Genomic DNA, 22,278 nt, shown 5'->3' on the forward strand with positions numbered 1-22,278 from the left:
AGCCTTCATCTTAAAATGTTTTGCTCACTTGTTGATTCAACGTGCAATAGACTGACATAAGTTCCTGCGCTGATCTGCTGTCTTGCTAGCCGGCCAGGTTTCTTTTTCCCATGAGGCCTTTTGTTCCTTGTGGCAGGTGATGTTTGATGAGACGCTCCAGAAATGCCTGGATTCGTACCTGCACCACGCCCCTCGCAAGTTTGACGCAGTGGCGGACTTGCCTCCAGAGGTGAATGACCTCCAGAGACGCCTCCATCGGAACGTTTTCCTAACCTTCCTCCGCATGTCCACTCACAAGGAGTCCAAAGTAAATAATTTCTTTACTCGGCCTGTTTTTGAGATGTGCGTACATGTTTTTGTGTGTGGAAAAATAGCAGGTTTCTGTTTGTCTTTCCTAATGGCTTTCCCTTCATAGCCTCTACCTGGAGTTTCATACATATATTCATATATATATATATATATATGCCATTCCCTAGTCATTAATGAATAGAAGCACAGTTACGCTCCAATATATTCAAATGGTTTTCGGGAAATGTTAATGTATTTGTTTAGGTATATAGCCCATTCTGTCCTGAAGGCCGAGGTGGGAAAGAACATTTTCTTCTTTCCTTTCACCTTCACAAATAACATGTGTGGTGCCTTTTCAGCCAAAGAGGAGCCCAGTTTGAACCTAGGTCCTGATCCAATATTCTGTCAGCTGTTTCCTCTGAGGGCTCCTATGTACATAAAGTGTCTTGCCACCAGGGAGGTTCAATTAGTTGGAACCTTCAAAGAGATGTAGTTTCATGGAGGTTGTTTATTTCAGGGGCAGAAAACCTTTATCGTCCCCAGGGCTGCATTTCCTTCTGGGCAACCTTCTGAGGGCCACATGCCAGTGGCAGGCAGGGCCAGAGGCAAAAGCAGGCGGAACAATGAATGTCAATCTTAACATTTCATAGTAGGCTGGTTTTGACACACACCCCTCTCTGTCCTGTATCCAGGAGAGCAAGAAGCTTGATCAGAGTTTCAGGACATGGTCTTGCCAGGCAAAAACACTCATGGTGCAAAGCAAGGCCACTGAGGGGTGTGGCCTGGGGAGAGGAGGTGTGGCCTGGGGGGACTTCTGAGGGCCAGACAGGGAAGCCTCCATGCCTGAGGCTCCCTACCCTTAATTACCTCAACTCTTTTCAAGTTAATTTTCATAGAAGTAACTTCAATACATCCTGTAAGAAATAAGGCAAAACTGGCCGTTCCTATTGGTTTTCTCTGCAAGAACACCATTGGCTCCCTCTTTCTTTTCCTTTTTTAGATGGATTGTATCCAATGCTTAGAGTAGACCAGCTGAAATTAATGGACCTAAGTGAGCCATGTTGATTGATTTTAGTGGGTCTACTTTGAGTAGGGCTAGCATTGGAAACAAGCCACTGTTCTTAACACAGGTGTCTAACGTGTGGCTATCTAGATGTTGTTAGAATACAACCCCTATCTCTGACCATTGGCCATGCTACCTGGGGGTGATGGGAGTTGTAGTCCAGCAACAGGTGACCTCAGTGGTGTACTTCTCATATATGACCCTCTTTGTTCACTAAGGTCATTGGAAGAGCCTCTTTGCTGTGAATCATTCCACTTTTCTGAAGTTCGATTCAGGACCATGTGCTGATGGGTTTTTCAACTAGTTTCTGGCAGTCATGCAAGAGGTATCCCTGGTCTTGTGTTGGGCTTCAGAGGCAATTGAAAAGCTGTACACCTCCTTCTGAGTGCCTCCAAAGCTCAGCTGAAACTTGCGGATGCCTGTTCAGATAGATATAGCCAAGGAATACATCCTTTTCAGTAGTGGTACCAATGCTGTGAAAATAAAACCCTGGGAAATGTTCATAGGTCCTGCCCTGTCACTGTCCTTAGGTATATTATGTGGATGTTTGGAGCTACAGAGGGGTGGGTGGCTGCTTGCGTGCGATTTTATCCTGTTTTACAGTGTTTGTGGCTTTAAGATGTCAGTTCTGCTGATTTAGGGAGATGAATTTTAATCTGTGCTCATTGATCATGGTGCTATGTTTTTGTCATGCTGTGAGCTGCCCTGGAGGTTCTTTGGAGGCATGTGGTATCGTCTAAATTCTGAATGCCTATGCGTACTTAAAAGCTACTCTGTAGAGCCTTTTAGCCCTAAATATATGCTGCTCAAAGGATGCTCTGTAAAGGCAGCAAAATCCAGAGCACTTTTAGATCTCTCCAGGCCAGCCCCTAAATCAAGGGCTTGTGCTCTTCCTGCTGACTATAAAGACTGGCTTGTCCTTTGTCCTCTTAAACTTTTACATCACAGCATGAAGGGCAATTACGCACACATGTGCATCATCCCTCCCTAACCCCCTCAGGGCACTTGCAGTAGAGGGCCAGCGTGGTTAAGAGCGGTGGACTCATAATCTGGTGAACCGGGTTCGCGTCCCCGCTCCTCCACATGCAGCTGCTGGGTAACCTTGGGCTAGTCACACTTCTCTGAAGTCTCTCAGCCCCACTCACCTCACAGAGTGTTTGTTGTGGGGTGGAAGGGAAAAGAGATTGTTAGCCGCTTTGAGACTCCTTAGGGTAGTGATAAAACAGGATATCAAATCCAAACTCCTCCTCCTCCTCATATCTGTCATGACGACAAAGGGCATTTTGCTAGTTATCCATAAGCATCTTTCAATATCTTTCTCTCCCCACCCCTTTTTAGGATCACTTCATCACGCCATCTGTTTTTGGAGAGATCCTTTACAATAACTTCTTGTTTGATATCCCCAAAATCCTGGATCTGTGTGTGCTCTTTGGAAAAGGCAACGGTCCTCTGCTCCATAAGATGATTGGTTAGTGAGGGAATGGTGTGTGTATGTGTGTATGTGAAGTGTTGGGGGGCAGCGCCCTCTAAAAATCAGGATTTAAATCAAATTTGCCACTTTCCTCAGTCCAATTGGTTTTACTAATTGTAGGAGTAAAGTGTCTGTTTCTTAATTTACTGTTTAATATTACTTTTACTTTGGTCAAGTCAGGCTCCATTATTTCTTTACTAGGAAACAGAAAACCAGCATTCAGCTGCAATAGTTTTTAAAGAGGGGCTGTTCCAAACTGGCCCATTGCTAAGGGACATTAAAGCTTTAAAGCAGGGGGGAGGAACTTTGGGCCTGGGGTCCAGATATGGCGCTCTAAGCCTTTCTGTCTCACCCTTGGTATTCACTGGTCCTGCTTTACACCCTCCCTCTGTGTTTTTGCCTGGCTGGAGTGTGTCCTTGAACTCTGATAATGCCTCTCCCTTGCCTGGGTGGAAAATAGAGAGGGATGTGCTAAGCCATAGTTTGGCTTAATGCAACATTCAAACCAGGCCAATATGAGTTACGTGTAACATGAAGAGGATGTATGGAGATCTCCTAATTAAGTGTGAAGCCTTTTGTGGTGTTGAATGTTTTAACCTGCCTGAAGCCAATCTTTTTCTCTTTCCTTCCTTTCTTCCTCCCTCTCCATCCTACCCCTCAGAAAACATCTTTACTCAGCAGCCAAGCTATTTCAGTGACTTGGATGAAACCGTGCCTACAGTCCTTCAGGTTGTACTTCTTGTTGGGCTTATTTGAGAAGCTCTGTTCCCATTTGTAACAGTTGTGGGGAAACAAATGTTGTTGGACTCCAGTTCCCATCAGCCCCCAGCCAGTATATCCAGTGTGACTGACACACACACACCAGAAAATTGGCATGAAGGAAATGTGAACTGAAAGCTGGAAAAAAAATGCTCCCTGACCCCCATTTATAAGAAAGGGAGTTCTTTCCTTGAAGAGCAGACCTATAAAGTCCCATGTGGCTTGGGCCCAGGTGACTTGAAAAATCCTATATGAATCTGCCCAGGTGCTATGATCCTTAGCTCAGCACCTGCTTTTGGTCCCATCAACACCAGAGGCATGATTGTTGGTGACCAAGAGAGAGCCTTTTCTGTGGCTGCTCTCTTTCCCAAAAGGGGAAAGACTGGCTTCCTCTTTGTTATCCTTCCGCCAGCAGGCCAAAATCTTCCTGTTCAGACAGGCCTTTGATAACTAAGATTCAGACTATGCTGATCTCTGGGCTGCTGTCAGGGCAAACTGGATTTTCATTGCTGGTTCTAAATGTGTTCTGATGTGTTTCAATCATTGTTTGTAACTAGTTTGATATAATTACTTGGTATTATATAATGTTTTTAAATGTTGGAAGCTGCCATGAATCCCAGCTTGGGATAAATGTGGGGTGTAAACACATGAAATTATTATTATAATATTATATAAATTATTATTATAATATTCATTCATTTATTTTATTATCAATAACAACAACAAAACAGCTACAACAATAACCTTGGTCAGATGATGACCATCAATGAAAGGCAAAATGCACCCAGTTGTATTCCACTTATGGACTCTTTGTGCCTTCTAGGTACTCAGCAGCATTCTGCATACATGTGGCTTGCAGTGTGAAGGGGCTTCATCCACACCACAGAAGCTGGAGGAAAGAATCCGATTGACTCCTGGAGATATTCCTCTGCAGGTGGGGTGGGGCAGGTATTTCTTGAGACCAATGTATTTCCTCCAAACCTGGCCTCAGCTTTAATCTTCACCACAGATACTTTCTCTCTCCCCACCCCACCCAACAGATTATGTCTCATTCTGCACATGGTTGCTAGTAACACATTCCCTTCCCTGTCCTGTGACTGGGTGAGGCAGCTCTTCCTCATCACATGAATTTTCCTGTGCTTTGCTATACACTTTTTTCTGTATTGATATTTTATGTGTTCGGTTTTAAAATCTCACTGAACACTTCCTTTCTTTGTATTCTTTGATAAACAGAACCATGGGCATCTGCAATAATTTTTCTAGGGGGCAAAGGAAAACACTGATTTGGGGAGATGGGGGGTAAGCAGGCTAGTTTCTCATGAAAAATGAGGAGAATATACTGCCTGTAAATTTGGTTTCATCTGGTTCTGCAAATGCTAGAAGCTTGTGTGTGTGTGTGTGTGTGTTTTTAAATGACAGCTGGAAATTTGTGGATCAGGGCTGCATAGACACCATATATTTAAAGGACATGACTTCCCCCAAAGAATCTTGAGGAAGAGCTCTGCCCCTCATTTGCTGTCCTGATCACTCAGTTTCATGGAATTTTATGTGCTTAAATGTTCTCCAGAAGTTTTGGATGACAGCTCCCGTCAGCCACAGCATGGCCATGTTTGCGGGAGTTGGTCTAAAATGTTATGAGCTCATCAGGCAGGAAAAAGCTGGCTTAAAATTAAAATCTGATGTAAAGAATTTTTGGTTTGCTGTCCTTTAATGCTACCGCTTGTGGTGGGCCTAATAATGGAGCTGACTGCTCTAGGACCTCCCTGGCTCAGGTTCTGAGGTGCGATGTTATGCCAACTCTGAGGAGGAAGTGAACCCAGAGACTGGGGCAGGGAGGGGTCTAGGGCAGGGAATTGCTTTGTTTGGCAGTTTACTTTTAAAAGAAAAATAAAATTGTGCTTTAAAATCTGATTTATTTTTTTTAAATGAAAGGCCTTCCTTTCTTTTCCTCCTAGGAGCTGAAGGATATTGTCCTGTACCTGTGTGACACTTGCATCACCCTCTGGGCCTTTCTGGATGTTTTTCCTTTGGCTTGCCAGACATTCCAAAAGCATGACTTCTGCTACAGGTATATTAGTAGGCTGCCTCTGTCTGTCTGTGTTTGTGTGTGAGTGCACGTGTTTCTTTTTTTAAAAAAATAATATTTATTGAAATTTCCAAGAAAAAAGAAGAGAAATAAAAAAAAGAAAAAAGGAAATTACATAATCCCAAAAAAGAAAAAAAGTACAAAATACAGAAAAAAGGAAAAATAAGAACAAGTTAAAAACAAATCCCTCTTTCGCTGTCTTATAATTCATTTACTTATTTCCATGACTTCCTCACACCTCCCTCTTTTGTATTCCAATTCAAATAATTAGTTCAGCAAATTTTCCCCCTCTTTGTTTTATCTTAGTTCTTTATCTTAAACATATTATATCATTCTATTTTTCATCTATTTATCTGTCCATTTTTTGCATATTCCTTTTTAACCTTATTATGTGTGTGCACGTGTTTCAATTCCACTAGATAAGTGTTGTTGGATTCCAACTCTTATCATCCCCAGCCAGTTTAGCCTTTGGTCAGGGATGATGGGAGATGTAGTCCAACTACACTGGGATCACACCAGGTTGAAGAACACTGCCTCAGAAAAGGTTACAGCTGAGAGAGCATCCATTATTATCATCCTCTTCATCACCCTCTATATTTATTTATTGTCATTATCATTATTTAAATTTGCATGACACTTTTCAAAGCAGCTTCAAAACAAAAGATACAAATCATTACAATAACAAATACTAAATCATTTCAAAACGTAACACGACAATCTAACAACTCGGTTTGATTCTGTTATATTATTTTAAGGTCATCATAAAACAAGCATTGAAACAGATCAGTTAATGATAGATACAATAAATATCCCAAGGCGATCACTCATCAAGAATAATAGAACCAGCAACTGCTGTGTAGTAGTACTTAATGCCAAATGGTATGAAAGCTAAAAAGTGTTTCCTAGAGTTGCTTACTAAAAAAAAAATGTGTCAGAGCAGCTTACCATTTTTTGAATAAGGCAAACAGTACCAGATTTAAAATAGCATCTGTGGGGCACCATGTGACTATACCTACTCTAGACAGAGCTATGACCCCCCCCCCAGCTTCCTCTGTATTATCAATATTAGAATGTTGTACACATAGCCTTCCTTGATTTGATTTCTCTCTGTCTCTGTATATAGCTATCTATCTATCTATCTATCTATCTATCTATCATCTATCCATCTATCTAATTCACAATTAGGTGTGTTTTACTTTTTTCAAAAAAGGCTTGCTGCATTTTATGAGCTGGTGGTACCTGAACTGGAGGCTGCTATTAAGAAGAGGCAACGCGAGGACAGCAGGTATGTTTCCTGTGGAGGTGACCATTCCCCTCTGAAATAAGTGCAGTTGTCCCCTCCAGGCACAAGCCCTGCAATATATCTGCCCAGGTTGCTCCTGCAGCATACCTGAAGTTCCACCATCCTTTAGGAGCAGGTGGTGGGAAAACGTTTATGCTCCACGGGCCAGATCCTCATCAGGATCGGCTTTGGGCAGCTGCCCACCTGACAGTTGCCTGACATCACAATGACATCAGGTGCAAAGTGCAGCTACAACAAAGGCTCTCTCACTCCGTTTTAGCTGTGGGTTCCTGCTAAATTCAGGAAGGGGGTTGTATGGAATCCTGCTGAACTGAGCAGGATTTAACCCCTACTCATCAGTAACTCATCCTGCTCAGTTGTGTTATCTCTGTTCCAATTGATTGGGCTGGAGGTCGCCCCGCCCCCCCGGAGATGTAGGAGAGCCAGTGAGGTATAATGGTTAGAGCAGCTTTCTCCATCCTGCTGCCATTTCAGATGTTCTTGGACTTCAGGTTGCATCATGGGAGGGAAGCTCCATTGAGCTAGGAGAAGTCCTAGCCTGGACTTTCACCAGCAGGACTGGTTAGTTAAATCTAGCCTTTGTACTTAATCATGGCTTTAATGTTTTTTAGTGTTTTATTGAATGTATATACCCCACTTTGGAACCTTGCAATGAAGAGTAGGTTGAAGAAAATAATAGTAATAACAACTACCACTACAACTTCCTTTTGCTTCTGTGTCAGAAATTCTCTCTCCCCTCTCCCCTCCCCACCATCAGCTTATTGTCGGATTTGTGGAAGAGGCTGTCTCATTCTCGGAAGAAGATGGTGGAAGTTTTCCATATGATCATAAACCAGTTGTGCCTTCAGCCCATTTTGGAAAGCAGGTACTTGTTAACGTGCATGGATTCCATGCAGTGGGTTGCCCTTACACATTCATATCTATGACACCAGGAAAGAAACCTCAGAAACTGAGAATGTTTACAGATGTTGGGGAACGAATCTAGGAGCTTCTGTGTTCAAAGCAGATGCTCTCTCACTCAGCTGTGGCCCTTCCCCTGTCACAGGAAGCTGCCTTATGTCAAGCCAAACTATTGGTCCATCTAGCTCAGCATCTGACAGCAACTGTCCAGAGTTTCAGGCAGGAGACATTCCAAGTGCTACTTGATGGTGCTGGGATTGAGCCTGGGACTTTCTGCATGGAAAGCTGATGGTCTACCGCTGAGCGATGGCCCTTCGGTGTACTGAGTCAGACCATTGGTCCACCCAGCTCAGTATTGCCTGCACTAACTGGCAGTGGCTTTCCGGACTATTTTCTTAGCCTACCTGGAGATTGAGGGGATTGAACCTGGAACCTTCTGCATGCATAGGAGATGCTCTACCACTAAGCTACAGCTCTCCAGGATTTTGAGCAGAGCAGTATCTTTCCCAATCACCTGCCGCTTGAACCTTTTAACTTGAGATGTCAGGAACTGTACTTGGGAGCCCTGAATGCACAGCGTGTGCTCTGCCACTAAGCTCTAGCTTCCTTTCCTAGGAACATGGGCTTGTCTGGGAACTGAACCCAGGACTTCTTGCTCCCAGCTCCAAGGATCAGCCCCCTTGGATGAACAAGCTGCACCTAAGCCTATACAGGTTCCTTGGTTGTTGTTAACATTACCCTCTTATTTCAGCTGTGATAATATCCAGCCTTACATAGAAGACTTCCTGCAGATCTTCACCTCAGTGCTTCAGGAGAGGAGGTGAGAGTCCTGACTGGGTGTTGGCGGTCCTTTACAACCTCTGGAATATACCGTATTTTTTGCTCTATAAGACTCACTTTTTCCATCCTAAAAAGTAAGGGGAAATGTGTGTGCGTCTTATGGAGCGAATACAGGCTGAGCAGCTATCCCAGAAGCCAGAACAGCAAGAGGGATTGCTGCTTTCACTGCGCAGCGATCCCTCTTGCTGTTCTGGCTTCTGGGATTCAGAATTATTTTTTTCTTGTTTTCCTCCTCCAAAAACTAGGTGCGCCTTGTGGTCTGGTGCATCTTATAGAGCGAAAAATACGGTATTTTGTCAATGCAGCCTGGCCTACAGCAGCCATCAGCCGCAGTCAGTACAGCCGTGTTGCAAACCTGCTTTGTCCGGCAACAACAGTGGGCTGGAGAAAGTGTAGGGCAGCTGGCTTGAAAGACACACATCTCTTTCACCCGGGTTTTGGGTGGCTCATTACACTTTTAAAAACCTCCCTAGCCATTGAAACTGTTCGGCAGTCCATTTTGCATGTAAATTTCACAAGGCAGGCATTTTTGCTGAGAAGGTCTCCCTAGTAATTGTGCAGTGTTTATATTTGCAGGTTTCTCCGTGACTATGATGAGCTCTTTCCTGTAGCAGATGATGTGAGCCTCCTCCAGCAAGCCTCCTCAACCCTGTATCTTTTTCTGCTGGCATTTCTGGGGAACTTCCTTCACCAACCTAATGCTCTCCAGATGTTTTGGATTTCCACTTGCCTGGCTGGGGTTGATGGGAGTTGTAGTTGAAATCCTATGGAGGGCACCACGTTGGGGAAGACTGGCTTGCATCCTCCAAAACATTGCTCCTCTTCAAGGTTTAATGAATGCAGGCATTCACCACAAGTCAGGCTTGGAATCTGTAACAAGGAACAAGGGTGCTTCTGAGGATGTGCAGGTTATCTTTCCCCGAATGCATGAAAATCCACAACCTACCCCTGCACATCTGCCCTGAATGCCAGGGCTTATAGTTACATTGTGTGTGATTTACATCAGATTTATCTGTGTGGTGCCTTAATGCTGTTGGGCAGAGATGAGACCAGGACAGCTTACATCCTGCAAGGAGTGGACAGTGCCTGGGAGGGAGTGGACAGGAGGAAAAAACCAGCCCACGACCTGCCCCTGCCGGAAACCATGGCCCCGGGGCTGCCCAGTAATACAGAGGGGCTAGAGACACTCAGGGAAGAAAACCACACAGAGGTGAGTCTTCAGAGCGTGCTGCTAGCCTTGACTTGCTGTGAACTGGGGAACAAGGTTGTCGGGGAGCTACCTACGTTAGCCATGGAGCCTGCATATCTGTGGGATGGGGAACCTGTGCCCTGCCCCCAAATGCTGCTGGACCCTGATCATTCCTGACTATTGTCCGGTAGAAAAGGAGGGGAGGGAGGTGGCTGGTGGTGCCCACTGGTAGGCAGAATCAACTAATTTTAGTTTTATCTGACCTCCCTCTTGAATTCTACAAGGGCAGTACTGAGGCTAAGATTATAGGTTGTGCCACTCCCTGGGCTGATTGTAAGGAGTGTTCTGAACAAAGTGGGCCCTGCTGCTCCTGAGAGATTCATCCTCCCTTCCATGTTTGCCTCTTTCATATGGAAACTGCTTTGAGCCTGCATTGCATATAGATAATGGGGGAGAAAGCTAGAGGGTTGGGGGGGGGGCTGAATTTGATTTATGCGTATTTGGTACAAAAACTTGATGACAACCTGATGACAACCACCCTGCCCCTGGCTATGGTTCTGCACACCCAGCTACTTTCAGCATTGTGACTCTTCTGGGGTAACGCTGCCTGTTGCCTTTGATGTGTCTAGTACGCTGGAGCAGCCGCTGCCCCTGTGTGCAAGGTCTCTGGGGTGGAGCTGGATTCCCTGATCTCCCAAGTGAAGGACCTGCTCCCTGACCTTGGAGAAGGCTTTGTCCTGGCCTGCTTGGAGGTGTACAACTACAACGTAGAGCAGGTGATCAACAACGTTTTGGAGGACAAACTGGTGGCAGCCTTGCAGAAGCTGGACCGAGCAATGCCCAGGTAGTTCTGGATGGGGGAGTTGCTTTCTCTTACCCACTTGGAGCCCCTGCAGGCTGCCATGTTAAGTTTTTTGCTTTTGTTTGTTTGTTTTGAATTTTGTTTTGCTGTCATGTTGCGGACACAATAATAGTGCATCAGTGGTGGGTTTAACCTGGACTATCCACATACCATTTTTCTTTGTTAGTAGTTTTGAGGATGCTTTTAATCTGATTTTTACCTTACTGTGGAAAGAAGCATTCTTTTAAACCAGGCATTTGACTAGGAATAAAAAAGTGGCAGTGGTGCTATTTTGTATTATTAATTTTAATTTTGTTTGTTTGTTTGTTTGAATACCACTCTACACCCAGAGGTCTCAGGGCAGTTCACAGAAAAGATCACAATATCTAAAATAAAAATAAAAACAATAACCCAATAACATATTTATATATTATATATAAATATGCATATTTATAATCAGTGTATTGGTGACTGACCTTGATTGAAACCCCCTTAAATCAGCTACAGCATATGTCTGCTGTACATGTCTGCTCAAAAGCATGCTGTGTTGAGTTTGGGCACTGCAGCTCTCAGATAAGTGGGCTGCTGCTTGGTTTTGTGAGGAACTTTTCAAGATTGTGCTTCTGAAGAGTGTGGTGTAGTGGTTAGAGTGCTGAGTTAAGAACTGCATCCCCAGGGTTCAAATAGCCACTTAGCCATGTTAAGGCTCATTGGCTGACCATGGGCCATCTGCTCTTTCAGCTTAAGCTCTCCTACGGGGTTGTTGTACGGATAAAATGGGGAGAGGGAGAACCATCTACGTCACCTTGAGCTCTTGGAGGAAAAGTGGGATATAAAAGCAATAATAAATAAAGTAAATTGGAGGGTTTTATCTTTTCCTGTCAGGTCAGTGAAGCCAGACCCAACACCTCTTCTCACTTCCCGATGCAACGTTTTCCAGAACGATGAGTTTGATGTTTTCAGCCAGGACTCTCTGGATCTCTCCCGCGTGCAGAAAGGCAAGAGGTGAGTTGCCTGGGGCCTGGGCAACCCTTTCAGGCTGTGTCTGAACAATGGCTGTCAAGTTAGGAAATATTACCAGTAAAGATAAAGACCCTACATCAGGAGTGGCCCTCTAGGTGTTTCTGAAAACAACTCCAATTAGCCTTAGCAAGCTTGGCCAATAGCTGGGGATGGTGGGAGTTGTGGTTCAGCAACATTCAGAGGGCCAAAGCTTTCCTGTACCTGCCCTGCATAATTTCTGTGGGTTGGGATTGGAGGATATGTTTTTCTAGCCATCAGTGTTGGGCATTGTTCCTTTTTCATAGTGCTCCAGTTTTTAACATCCTCATTGTAGAAAGGTTCTGTCCCTTCCCCTCTCCTCCCACCATGGGTAGGAAGGAATCTGGAAAGGGCCATTTTTCAGAGAGCAGAGGTTGACTTCTGGAGTGTTATCATGAGTGCTGGCTGTTGTAACCGGTATTTTTAAAAGCAAAACCTGTTTTTTGCCATTGTTTGGCATGGTGGCAGCTCCTTTTCACAACCCCTGTTACCTTTCTAATCCTCACCCCCCAATTGTTATAATGCCAGAATACCACCTGAATCAGTCTTCACCAGCCTGGTGGACTCCAGGCGCTATGGACTACAACTCCCATATGCCCCAACCAGCACAATCTGCCCACCTGCTGCTCTCAAGGCACTATGATAATTTCTAAAAATCACTGTTGATTAAGACCACATTTGCACCATACACTTAAAGTACTGTGATCCCACTTTAAACGGTCATGGCTTCCCTCCAAAAGTTATGGGAGCTGTAGTTTGTTACGGGTCCTGAGAGTTGTTAGGAAGAGACCCCTATCCCCTTCCTTGGAACTACAATCTTCAAGCCACTCTGGGAATTGTAGCTCCCTCTAGCTGTTTCCTGATGTAAGGAAAGCCGAGGGTGGAGCCCTGGAGGGGACTTCCCCTCTGCTTCTTTGCTTGCAAGGAAGCCTTTCATTAAGTCAGCACTGGGATGCCTCAAGCAGCTGGTTGTTCCAGTTGCACTTGCTCCCAAGACATGATCTTCCATCCATGGTATGTGAGGAATGCTGCACGGAAAAGCCCAGACGTGAATACCTTGTATATCCCTGGGAGCAATATAATAACAATAAATTGCTGGCTTGGCAGTTAGGAAGCAGATTTTGACATTGTTCCTTGGTAAGGCTTACTGAAGCATAGGGGGTGTGGCACTGATCAAAAGTGTAGGTTGCTGGTGGGAGTTCCAGGCTTAGCATCTGCAGGATCAGGGCCCAGCGTGGCACGACAGCCCCGGGCAGTATCACCAGAAGATGTCTGCAGAAATGACAAGTCCAAAATGCCATTTGCTTGGCTGGGATCTCAAAACCAAAGTGTCAGTCCAAAAGGAGCGGGGAGCCAGCCAGCCAGGGAAATGGGATAGGCCAGAGACAAGGGAAGGAGAAGGTGTCATGCTCAAGAATAAGGACTAATCACATAGGAGGCTACTGATTCAGACCCATCGGTTCATCTAGTGCAGCATTTCAGACACAGAGTCTTTCCCAACCCTACCTGGAGATGCCATTGGGGATTGAACCTGTGACCTTCTTCAGAGCAGATGCCCTACCAATGAGCTACAGCACTTCCACATTTCAATGACAATGTGGTTATATAATATAGACATTGTTCAATTTGTGGAGTATATAAATGGCTAAACATCAGAGGGAGCTGCCTTATATTGAATCAGACTGTTGGTCCATTTCACTCAGTATTGTCTATTACACTGACTGGCAGCTGCTGTCTCCTAAGCCCTACCTGGAGATGCCAGGAATTGAACCTTTGACCTTTTGCCTGCAAAGCATGTGTTCTGCCACTGCATAACAGTGAATACCTCCCTACAGTGAGGTAAGATTCTAGTCCTCATGGTTCCAAATTAAAGGCTGATTTAAATAGGAATTCTGTGTGTCTTATATGGAGCCAGGCCATTGGTACCTCTAGTTCAGTATTGCCCACGCTTGACTGGCAGTGGCTCTCTGGGTTTTTCAGCAGGGGACAGTGCTCCTGTAGATGCTGGGGACTGAACCTGAGACTTTTTCCATGCAAAGCCGATGCTCTGACAGTCAGCTACAGCCTTTCCTTAAGACGTAGGAAGCTCCCTAATGCCCAGTCATGCCACTGGTTCATCTAGTTGTGTGCACTGACTGCTAGCGGTGTTCTAGGATTTAGCGGAGTCTCTATCATCCCTACCTTGGAAATGCAGGAGATTGAATCTGGGAACTTCTGAAGCAAATGTTCCACTACTGACCTGTGGCCGTTCCCCAGGGGCTTCTGTGTGGAAACCGGATCAGCCTTTGTTCTGATCTGGCTGGGCTTTCCTTGCATTCCCAGGAGTGACAAAGCCTCAACCAAAAGTCTGGTGAATGACAAGCGCCTTGTGAATGAGCAGAGGGAGCGCTACAGCCAGTACTCTGTGATAGTGGAGGAGGTCCCAGAGCAGAGCGGAGCAGGTCTTTCCTACCCAGATGAGTATGAGGACGAATACGATGACACCTATGATGGCAACCAGGTGGGAGCAAACGACGCCGACTCAGATGATGAGCTGATCAGCAGGAGGTGAGTTTAGAGGCCTTTCTGAATGGAGCCTGCCATAATCATTTGTGTAGTGCAGCAAGTGTGTTTTGAAGGGCACTCCCTCTCCCTCCATTCTCAGCTAGGTCCCATGTGTAGCTTTTCCACAGTCAGGATGTATTTACACCATGCAACTAAAACCCTGTGCTTCCACTTTAAACAGTCATGGCTTCTCTCAAAGAATTCTGGGAGCTATAGTTTTTTAAAGGGTGCCGAGAGTTGTTAGGAGAGACCCCTCTTCCCCTCCCAGAGCTACAGTTCTCAGAAAAGCAATTGAAAAGCAATCCCTCTCCTTGGAACGTCTCATCCATTCATTTCTCCCTGCATTAGGCCATTTACCATCCCTCAAGTTCTGAGACCAAAAGATCAGAAAGAAGAGGACGAGGAAGATGACAATGAAGAGGAGTTGGCAGCGGCTGATGAAAAGGGGGCTGCAAAGGTGATTGTTGCAGGGCAGCTCTGAAGGGGGAGGAAAGGGTTGTGAGGCAAACCCTCGCAGTGCTGTTCTTTGGGGAGATGGCTCTTTGGGGACAGGACGGGGAGGCCTCCGAGATCCCTGTGGCTCAGTGGAGCTGATGCGCTTCAGCCAATGGAGATGTAATGATAACCACGGTCTTTGGGGCTGTACAGAGTAGCAGCAAGAAGATGGGTTCCTGCCCTGAGGAGGTTACAGGATAAAATTCAACACAGAGAAGACAGTGGAGGGAGGGACGCAAGTAAGATTGAGGGGAGGGGAGATTGGGGAAGTGCAAAGGGCCCCAAAGATCCATCTCCACAACAAAGATCATACTGCCTTGTTGAGGACTAGCCCCTTTTCTGCGGGGATAAGGGAGGTGGGGCCCCTCCCCTTCATCCACACTGCAGATGCTGCTGGGCTCTGATTCCCATCAGCCTCAGCCAGCCTGGCCCATCAGGGATGTTTGGAGCATTAGTACAACAGCACTTGGAGGGCCCACCAGCATTTTGAACTGGACATGAACTGGGGCTCCATTCTTTCCTTCATGTGCAGCAGGACCACTTTGTGCAGGACCCAGCTGTGCTGCGGGAGAGAGCTGAAGCCCGGCGGATGACTTTCCTCGCCAGGAAAGGGTAAGATGCAACTCCCCTTCTGTGGCTCCTGGTCTTTCTGCCCCATGTGGACTGACAGCTCTCAAATAGGGGACACCTTCAAACAGAGGGCTGCATCTGACAACCCTTCACAACAAACAGCTGGTCTAGCTGCCACTGCCGTATCTGTGGGACTTGGAATTCCTCTGTGCAATATTAAAATGGGTGTTATGTTGGCTGCCTTTCAATCCTCTGCTAAGAAAACCAGTTTCATGAACAAGGTTGCGTACTCTTATTAGAAGTTCAGCAAATTCACATTTGAGTTCTTCCAAGAATTCTTGGTTGCAAGCCATGTAGGCCCAGTGACTTGCTCTGTGCTGTATCCAGCTGAAGTTGCTCAGCTGACAGGAAAGCTTCCATCAGATGAATGGGGAGGAAAAAATTTTTGGGTGATTACCCCTCCTCATTTTAGTCCTCTGCATCCCCTTAGATCCACTCCAAAGGGTTGGAGGACTTTCTCAAGCAGATATTTTTAAAGTGGGAGTGTCAGCTGACCATGACTAATCTTATGGGGATGTTTTTAATGTTTGATGTCTTATTATGCTTTGATATCTGTTGGAAGCTGCTCAGAGTGGCTGGGGCAACCCAGTCAGCTGGATGGGGTATTTATATTGTTGTTGTTGTTGTTGTACGTTATTCCTGCTGCTTCCCTGATTAGTTTCTAACTTATTTAGCATTTAAATGCATGTTATTTCAATGTCTTTTTTCACTGTCAATTCCCCTTTTCCCACCCACCCATCTGAACTTGATAACTTTGTGAGCACAGTCACAAACCACTGGTCAGAACCACTTGGATGAGGGTCCTGGGCGCCCTGCAAGATTAAATCAAGGGCTGCTTCCATGACTAACTATCCTAAGGCACAATCATGTCTACAAATCATAACTGCGACCCCCATGTGTATTTACCCAGTTAGTGTGAGGGCACTTGAAGGCTTCCGCTAACACAAGATTTAGTCCTTTTGTCCTTCTTCAGATGCCTGAAGGAAATAAAAGAGACAGTGTCAGAGTTTTGATTGGTGGGATGGAGAATAGTATATCTCTAGTGTTCTGTTACTTTGAGGGACTAATATTTAGAAGTATACCTGAGAGCCTTTGCAGTTTAGTGGTCAGAATGTTGGACGAGGACCTGGGAGGCCTGCATTCAAATCCCCACTCAGCCAGCCATGAACTTCACTTGTGACCTGGGGCCAGTTGATAGTTTCTTAGCCTAACCTAATTCACAGGGTTTGTGGGAGGACAAAATGGGGAAGGGAAGAGTCACGGATGCTGCCTCAAACTCCTTCAAGGAAAGATGGGGTACAGTGTATAATAATAAACAAGCACAGCAATCTTGGGAGGGGAAACTTGGGGGATGTTGAATTCCTGCTTCCATCTGCCCAGCATGAACAATACTCAGAGATGATGGGAGATGTACAGCAGCTTCTGGAGGCCCACTGCTCCCCTGGCGGAATTTTTAAGACTTTTCATTACTTGGACACTGCCACATTTGACATATAGAGCAGTATCACTTCTGAGACAGCTGTCCCTGTCTTTTCTACAGATTTTGCATTTCAGGATTACTGTGACCCTCTGGTGCTCAGACCCATTAAGTTTCTGTCGACCTGTACTGCCTCCCCTCCCCACCCTTTTCTTACACTACCAGCGAGTTTTGTTGTGCCTATTTGGTGGAACTTAGCAATGGAACTTTTCTTCTTCCTCTTACACAGGCACAAGCCGGACAATTCAGGTGTCATTTTGGGCAGCGCCAAGGGACATGGCCAGAGCCGAGAGACAGTCCAGGAGCGCAGGAAGAAAGAAGCCAGCAAAGGGACCAGGGCGAATCATAATCGGCGTGCCATGGCAGACCGGAAGCGAAACAAAGGCATGATCCCTTCCTGAAGAGGTGGAGAACGGGGCAACTCTTCCTCTTAGAGACTCATAGTGCAATGCCTTTATCCTAAGGGACAGTACTTTTCAGTTCTTGTTTGTGGAGAGCATCAGCATGTAACAACCAGCAACCCATTACAGAGAACTGCAACAGCTGTGCATTGTTATTTATAGGGGAATGCAACAAAGATATTTATGCAGACACAATGGACCTTGCTGTGCAGGCAGTTCCTTGTGAACATTTGTCAGCACGAATAATAATATATCAGCCTTGATGCATGAGATCAAGTTCCCAACTAGTCAAGTTCCCACCAGCTCTTTTTTGCAAGCCCACAAGCAGGGTGTGAAAGTGAGGGGCTACTTGTGTTCTGCCTCTGGCCTCTGTTGTGCAGAGGGGTACTACTACTGGGGGAGGGGTTGTAGCTCAGTGGTATAGAAGCTGCTTTGCATGCAGAAGGTCTCGGGTTCAATCCTCAATATGCCCAGGTACGGCTGGGAAAAGGCACCTGCCTGAAACCCTGGAGACCTGCTGCCAGTGTAGACAATACTAAGCTAAACGGGCCAGCGATTTAACTCCATACAAGGCAACTTCCTATGTCCACCTGAATAGGGGGCCCAATGCCCTTTTCAAGAAATCTATAGATTGTTGGCCACCATCTCCAACTTTTATTCTTAGCGAATTCCTCAATTACGCATCAGGATTATGTAAAGTACTTCATGCTTTCAATCCTGCATTGTGTCAGTTTTTTCCTCACTGCCCAGACCAACCTAGCTCCAGCAAGCAAGATGGTGACCTCGTGTATCCTCAGACCATGTTCTGGGCTATTATTATTGCATAATTATGTTATATTTGCAACCTCCTTCCGAAATGCTCAAAAACAGAGGATCAGAGGGCTGTCAGAGAGTTCAATGGGGAAAACTGAGAAATGCCTTGGAAGTCATTTGACTTCTGAGGCGCATTCGAAAACAGAAGCATTCACTTCCGGGGTTTCGGCGTTCGGCTTTAGAAACGTTTGGCAGCCAAGACGTTTGAAAACCGAAGTTTGACTGTACGTTGTACTTTACTGCAGTAGGCAAGTGTGAAATCTGTGTGTAGGCATCTCATGAGCCTAAATGGGGATGAAGATCTTTAGCAACAGAGGCCTTACTTACCACTTCCCGAAGACTCCCCAAAATGCTAAGGGCTGGGAAAAGAATTGGGGACAAAGTAAGGCACATGTTCTTAGTTCATAGAATCATAGAATCATAGAGTTGGAAGAGACCACAAGGGCCATCGAGTCCAACCCCCTGCCAAGCAGGAAACACCATCAGAGCACTCCTGACATATGGTTGTCAAGCCTCTGCTTAAAGACCTCCAAAGAAGGAGACTCCACCACACTCCTTGGCAGCAAATTCCACTGTCGAACAGCTCTTACTGTCATGAAGTTCTTCCTAATGTTTAGGTGGAATCTTTTTTCTTGTAGTTTGGAACCATTGCTCCGTGTCTGCTTCTCTGGAGCAGCAGAAAACAACCTTTCTCCCTCCTCTATGTGACATCCTTTTATATATTTGAACATGGCTATCATATCACCCCTTAACCTCCTCTTCTCCAGGCTAAACATGCCCAGCTCCCTTAGCCGTTCCTCATAAGGCATCGTTTCCAGGCCTTTGACCATTTTGGTTGCCCTCCTCTGGACACGTTCCAGTTTGTCAGTGTCCTTCTTGAACTGTGGTGCCCAGAACTGGACACAGTACTCCAGGTGAGGTCTGACCAGAGCAGAATACAGTGGCACTATTACTTCCCTTGATCTAGATGCTATACTCCTATTGATGCAGCCCAGAATTGCATTGGCTTTTTTAGCTGCCGCGTCACACTGTTGGCTCATGTCAAGTTTGTGGTCAACCAAGACTCCTAGATCCTTTTCACATGTACTGCTCTCAAGCCAGGTGTCACCCATCTTGTATTTGTGCCTCTCATGTTTTTTGCCCAAGTGCAATACAGTGGTGCCTCGCAAGACGAAATTAATTCGTTCCGCAAGTTTTTTCTTCTTGCGAGTTTTTCGTTTTGCGAAGCACCATAAGAATGCATTAAAATCAATTAATGCGTTCCTATGCAGACCGCTTGCCAGGCTGGCGGTGCAGAGAAGTGCTTTTCTCCCCACCGCAAGCCTTCAGGACAGGTACGGGAACAGAGGGGAAGTGCAGCGCTTCTCCTCTGTTCCCGAGGCTTGCGGTGGGAGGAGGGTTTTTCCTCCCCACGCCAACATTCAGAACAGCATTCTGAAAGTTGGCGGTGGGAAGGAAAACCCTCCTCCCACTGCAAGTCTTCAGGACAGCCATCCGAAGGCTGGCGGCGGGAGGAGGTCTCTCCGCCCCACCGCCAGCCTTCGGAGCAGCCATCCGAAGGCTGGCAGTGGGAGGAGGTCTCTCCGCCCCACCGCCAGCCTTCGGAGGAGGTCCGAGGACAGTGGGGAAGATGCGCTGCGCTTCCCCGCTGTCCCGGAGATTTCCCTATGGGCTTTCGTCTTGCGAAGGAAGCCCATAGGGAAATTCGTTTTGCGAAGCGCCTCCAAAACGGAAAACCCTTTCGTCTAGCGGGTTTTCCGTCTTGCGAGGCGTTTGTCTTGCGGGGCACCACTGTACTTTACATTTCTCCCTGTTAAAATTCATCTTGTTTGTTTTTTGGCCCAGTTCTCTAATCTGTCAAGGTCGTTTTGAAGTGTGATCCTGTTCTCTGGGGTGTCATCTGCAAATTTGATCAGGATGCCCTTGAGTCCATCATCCAAGTCGTTGATAAAGATGTTGAATAAGACCGGGCCCAAGACAGAACCCTGTGGCACCCCACTAGTCACTCTTCTCCAGGATGAAGAGGAACCATTGATGAGCACCCTTTGGGTTCGGTCAGTCAGCCAGTTACAAATCCACTGAGTGGTAGCATAGTCAAGACCGCATTTTACCAGCTTCTTTACAAGAATATCATGGGGCACCTTGTCAAATGCCTTGCTGAAATCAAGGTAGGCTACATCCACTGCGTTCCCTTCATCTACCAGGCTTGTAATTCTGTCAAAAAACGAGATCAGGTTAGTCTGACATGACTTATTTTTCAGAAATCCATACTGACTATTGGTGATCACAGCATTCCTTTCTAGGTGCTCACAGACTGTTTGCTTAATGATCTGCTCCAGAATCTTCCCTGGTATTGATGTCAGACTGACTGGGCGGTAATTATTTGGGTCCACTCTTTTCCCCTTTTTGAAAATAGGGACAACATTTGCCCTCCAGTCTGCCGGGACTTCGCCTGTTCTCCAGGAATTCTCAAAGATGACTGCCAGTGGTTCTGAGATCACATCTGCCAGTTCTTTTAATACTCTTGGATGCAGTTTGTCTGGCCCTGGAGACTTGAATACATCTAAACTAGCCAAGTATTCTTGTACTATCTCCTTAGTTATTCTGGGCTGTGTTTCCTCTGCTGAATCATTTGCTCCAAATTCTTCAGGTCGGGCATTGTTTTCTTTATCGGAGAAGACTGAGGCAAAGAAGGCATTGAGGAGTTCAGCCCTTTCAGTGTCCCGTTTGCATTTCACCATCTTCTCCTCTGAGTGACCCCACTGTTTCTTTGTTCTTCCTTTTGCTACGAACATACCCATAAAAGCCTTTTTTGTTGCTTTTAACCTCTCTAGCAAGCCTGAGTTCATTCTGTGCTTTAGCTTTTCTGACTTTGTGTCTACATGTGCTGGCTATTTGTTTGAATTCCTCTTTGGTGGTTTCCCCCCTTTTCCATTTTTTGTACACATCCTTTTTTAATCTTAACTCAGTTAAAAGTTCTTTAGATAGCCACCCTGGCTTCTTTAGGCACCTTCCATGTTTCCGTCTCATTGGTATTGCCTGAAGTTGTGCTTTTACTATCTCCCTCTTAACAAACTTCCAGCCATCATGAACTCCCCTTCCTTTTAGAATTACTGTCCATGGGATCCTCCCTATCCCTCCAAGAGAGAAAGGGGAAATAGATGTTAGAATATGTACTTCCCAATTCCACCCCCCTTCCCACTTTTGAACTCCACTTACATTTACATTTTTTCACTAATGGGCTGATTTAGTCACCCGTCTCTTCCACCCATTCTGTCAAATGTTTTCTTTGATAATTGCAGCCAGTTCAAACTTCAGCAAGGTTGAGAGATTCCTGTCCATTAAATGTGTGTGTCTTGTGCTTATGCCCAGGCTGTGGGGCTCTCCTATTCCCCCAGCACACAGCTGTTCAAATATCTGGCATCAATGTTATTTTGATGCTGGGCATACAATAAATGTACTGGCCTCAGCTGGTCCATGAGAACCCCTGGGGCCTGCCCAGCAGGTGATGGGCTAGAACACACTTTGACACAGCTCTGAAAAGCATTGATGTGTCAAAAGTTGTGCACTGAAATTTTCTCGTAAGGAACCAAAACTTCAGCCTGTCAGTTGGATGTTCTTTAGCAACGAACCTTACCTAATGTAATTCCACGTTAAGTCTAGTGCCAAGATTTGAATCAGTGAAGTGAACCAGCTCAGCAGCAGGCGGACCCCAAGAACAAGCACTTGAAATCTGATAGGATGGCATTTTCAGTCAATACTGCAGCATGGAAATCAGCCAAAAGAAAGGTAGCATAGAGAGCTTTTGCTGATTTGGTCAGTTCCTGCATAATGGTTTTACCTTGTCTGCATTGATCATGAAGCGTCAGCAGCTATTAAAAGTTAGGAAGGGAAGATTTTTTTCCATTTGTCCAGCACTGTAGCAAACAGAGTTAAAAGAGTTAAGAACAAAGGAATCTGGCTTATAGCAGGGTCAGGCCATTGGTGCATCTAGCTCAGTAGTCTACATCTGGTGTGGGGAACCTGTGGCTCTCCAGCTGCTGCGAAACTTCCACCAGGTCCACCTAGCATAGCCAGTGGTTAGGGATGATGGGAGTTGTAGTCTAGCAATGGGGGGGGGGCGGGGCACAGGTTCTG

General features: G+C 45.8%; 1 protein-coding gene across 4 annotated transcripts in view; it reads left to right on the forward strand.

The window, feature by feature from the left end:
• Positions 1-17,525, forward strand: part of ASCC2 (activating signal cointegrator 1 complex subunit 2) — a 39,865-nt gene extending 22,340 nt beyond the window's left edge. For 3 of the 4 annotated variants that reach the window (XM_081841822.1, XM_081841819.1, XM_081841820.1), the window contains 16 exons: positions 137-307; positions 2,690-2,819; positions 3,484-3,551; positions 4,405-4,515; positions 5,537-5,649; positions 6,878-6,952; positions 7,728-7,835; positions 8,622-8,690; positions 9,287-9,361; positions 9,752-9,920; positions 10,529-10,743; positions 11,626-11,745; positions 14,104-14,328; positions 14,674-14,782; positions 15,353-15,432; positions 17,157-17,525. In XM_081841822.1, coding sequence (XP_081697948.1) covers positions 140-307; positions 2,690-2,819; positions 3,484-3,551; positions 4,405-4,515; positions 5,537-5,649; positions 6,878-6,952; positions 7,728-7,835; positions 8,622-8,690; positions 9,287-9,361; positions 9,752-9,920; positions 10,529-10,743; positions 11,626-11,745; positions 14,104-14,328; positions 14,674-14,782; positions 15,353-15,432; positions 17,157-17,328 — 2,007 coding nt within the window. In that variant the 5' untranslated portion in view covers positions 137-139 and the 3' untranslated portion in view covers positions 17,329-17,525. The remainder of the gene's footprint in view (positions 1-136; positions 308-2,689; positions 2,820-3,483; positions 3,552-4,404; positions 4,516-5,536; positions 5,650-6,877; positions 6,953-7,727; positions 7,836-8,621; positions 8,691-9,286; positions 9,362-9,751; positions 9,921-10,528; positions 10,744-11,625; positions 11,746-14,103; positions 14,329-14,673; positions 14,783-15,352; positions 15,433-17,156) is intronic. The other variant, XM_081841821.1, reaches the window with a different exon arrangement.
• Positions 17,526-22,278: the final 4,753 nt, after the last annotated feature.

This window comes from Podarcis erhardii (assembly GCF_964252035.2).
Source record: "Podarcis erhardii genome assembly, chromosome: 15".
In the NCBI taxonomy this organism is placed as follows: domain Eukaryota; kingdom Metazoa; phylum Chordata; class Lepidosauria; order Squamata; family Lacertidae; genus Podarcis; species Podarcis erhardii.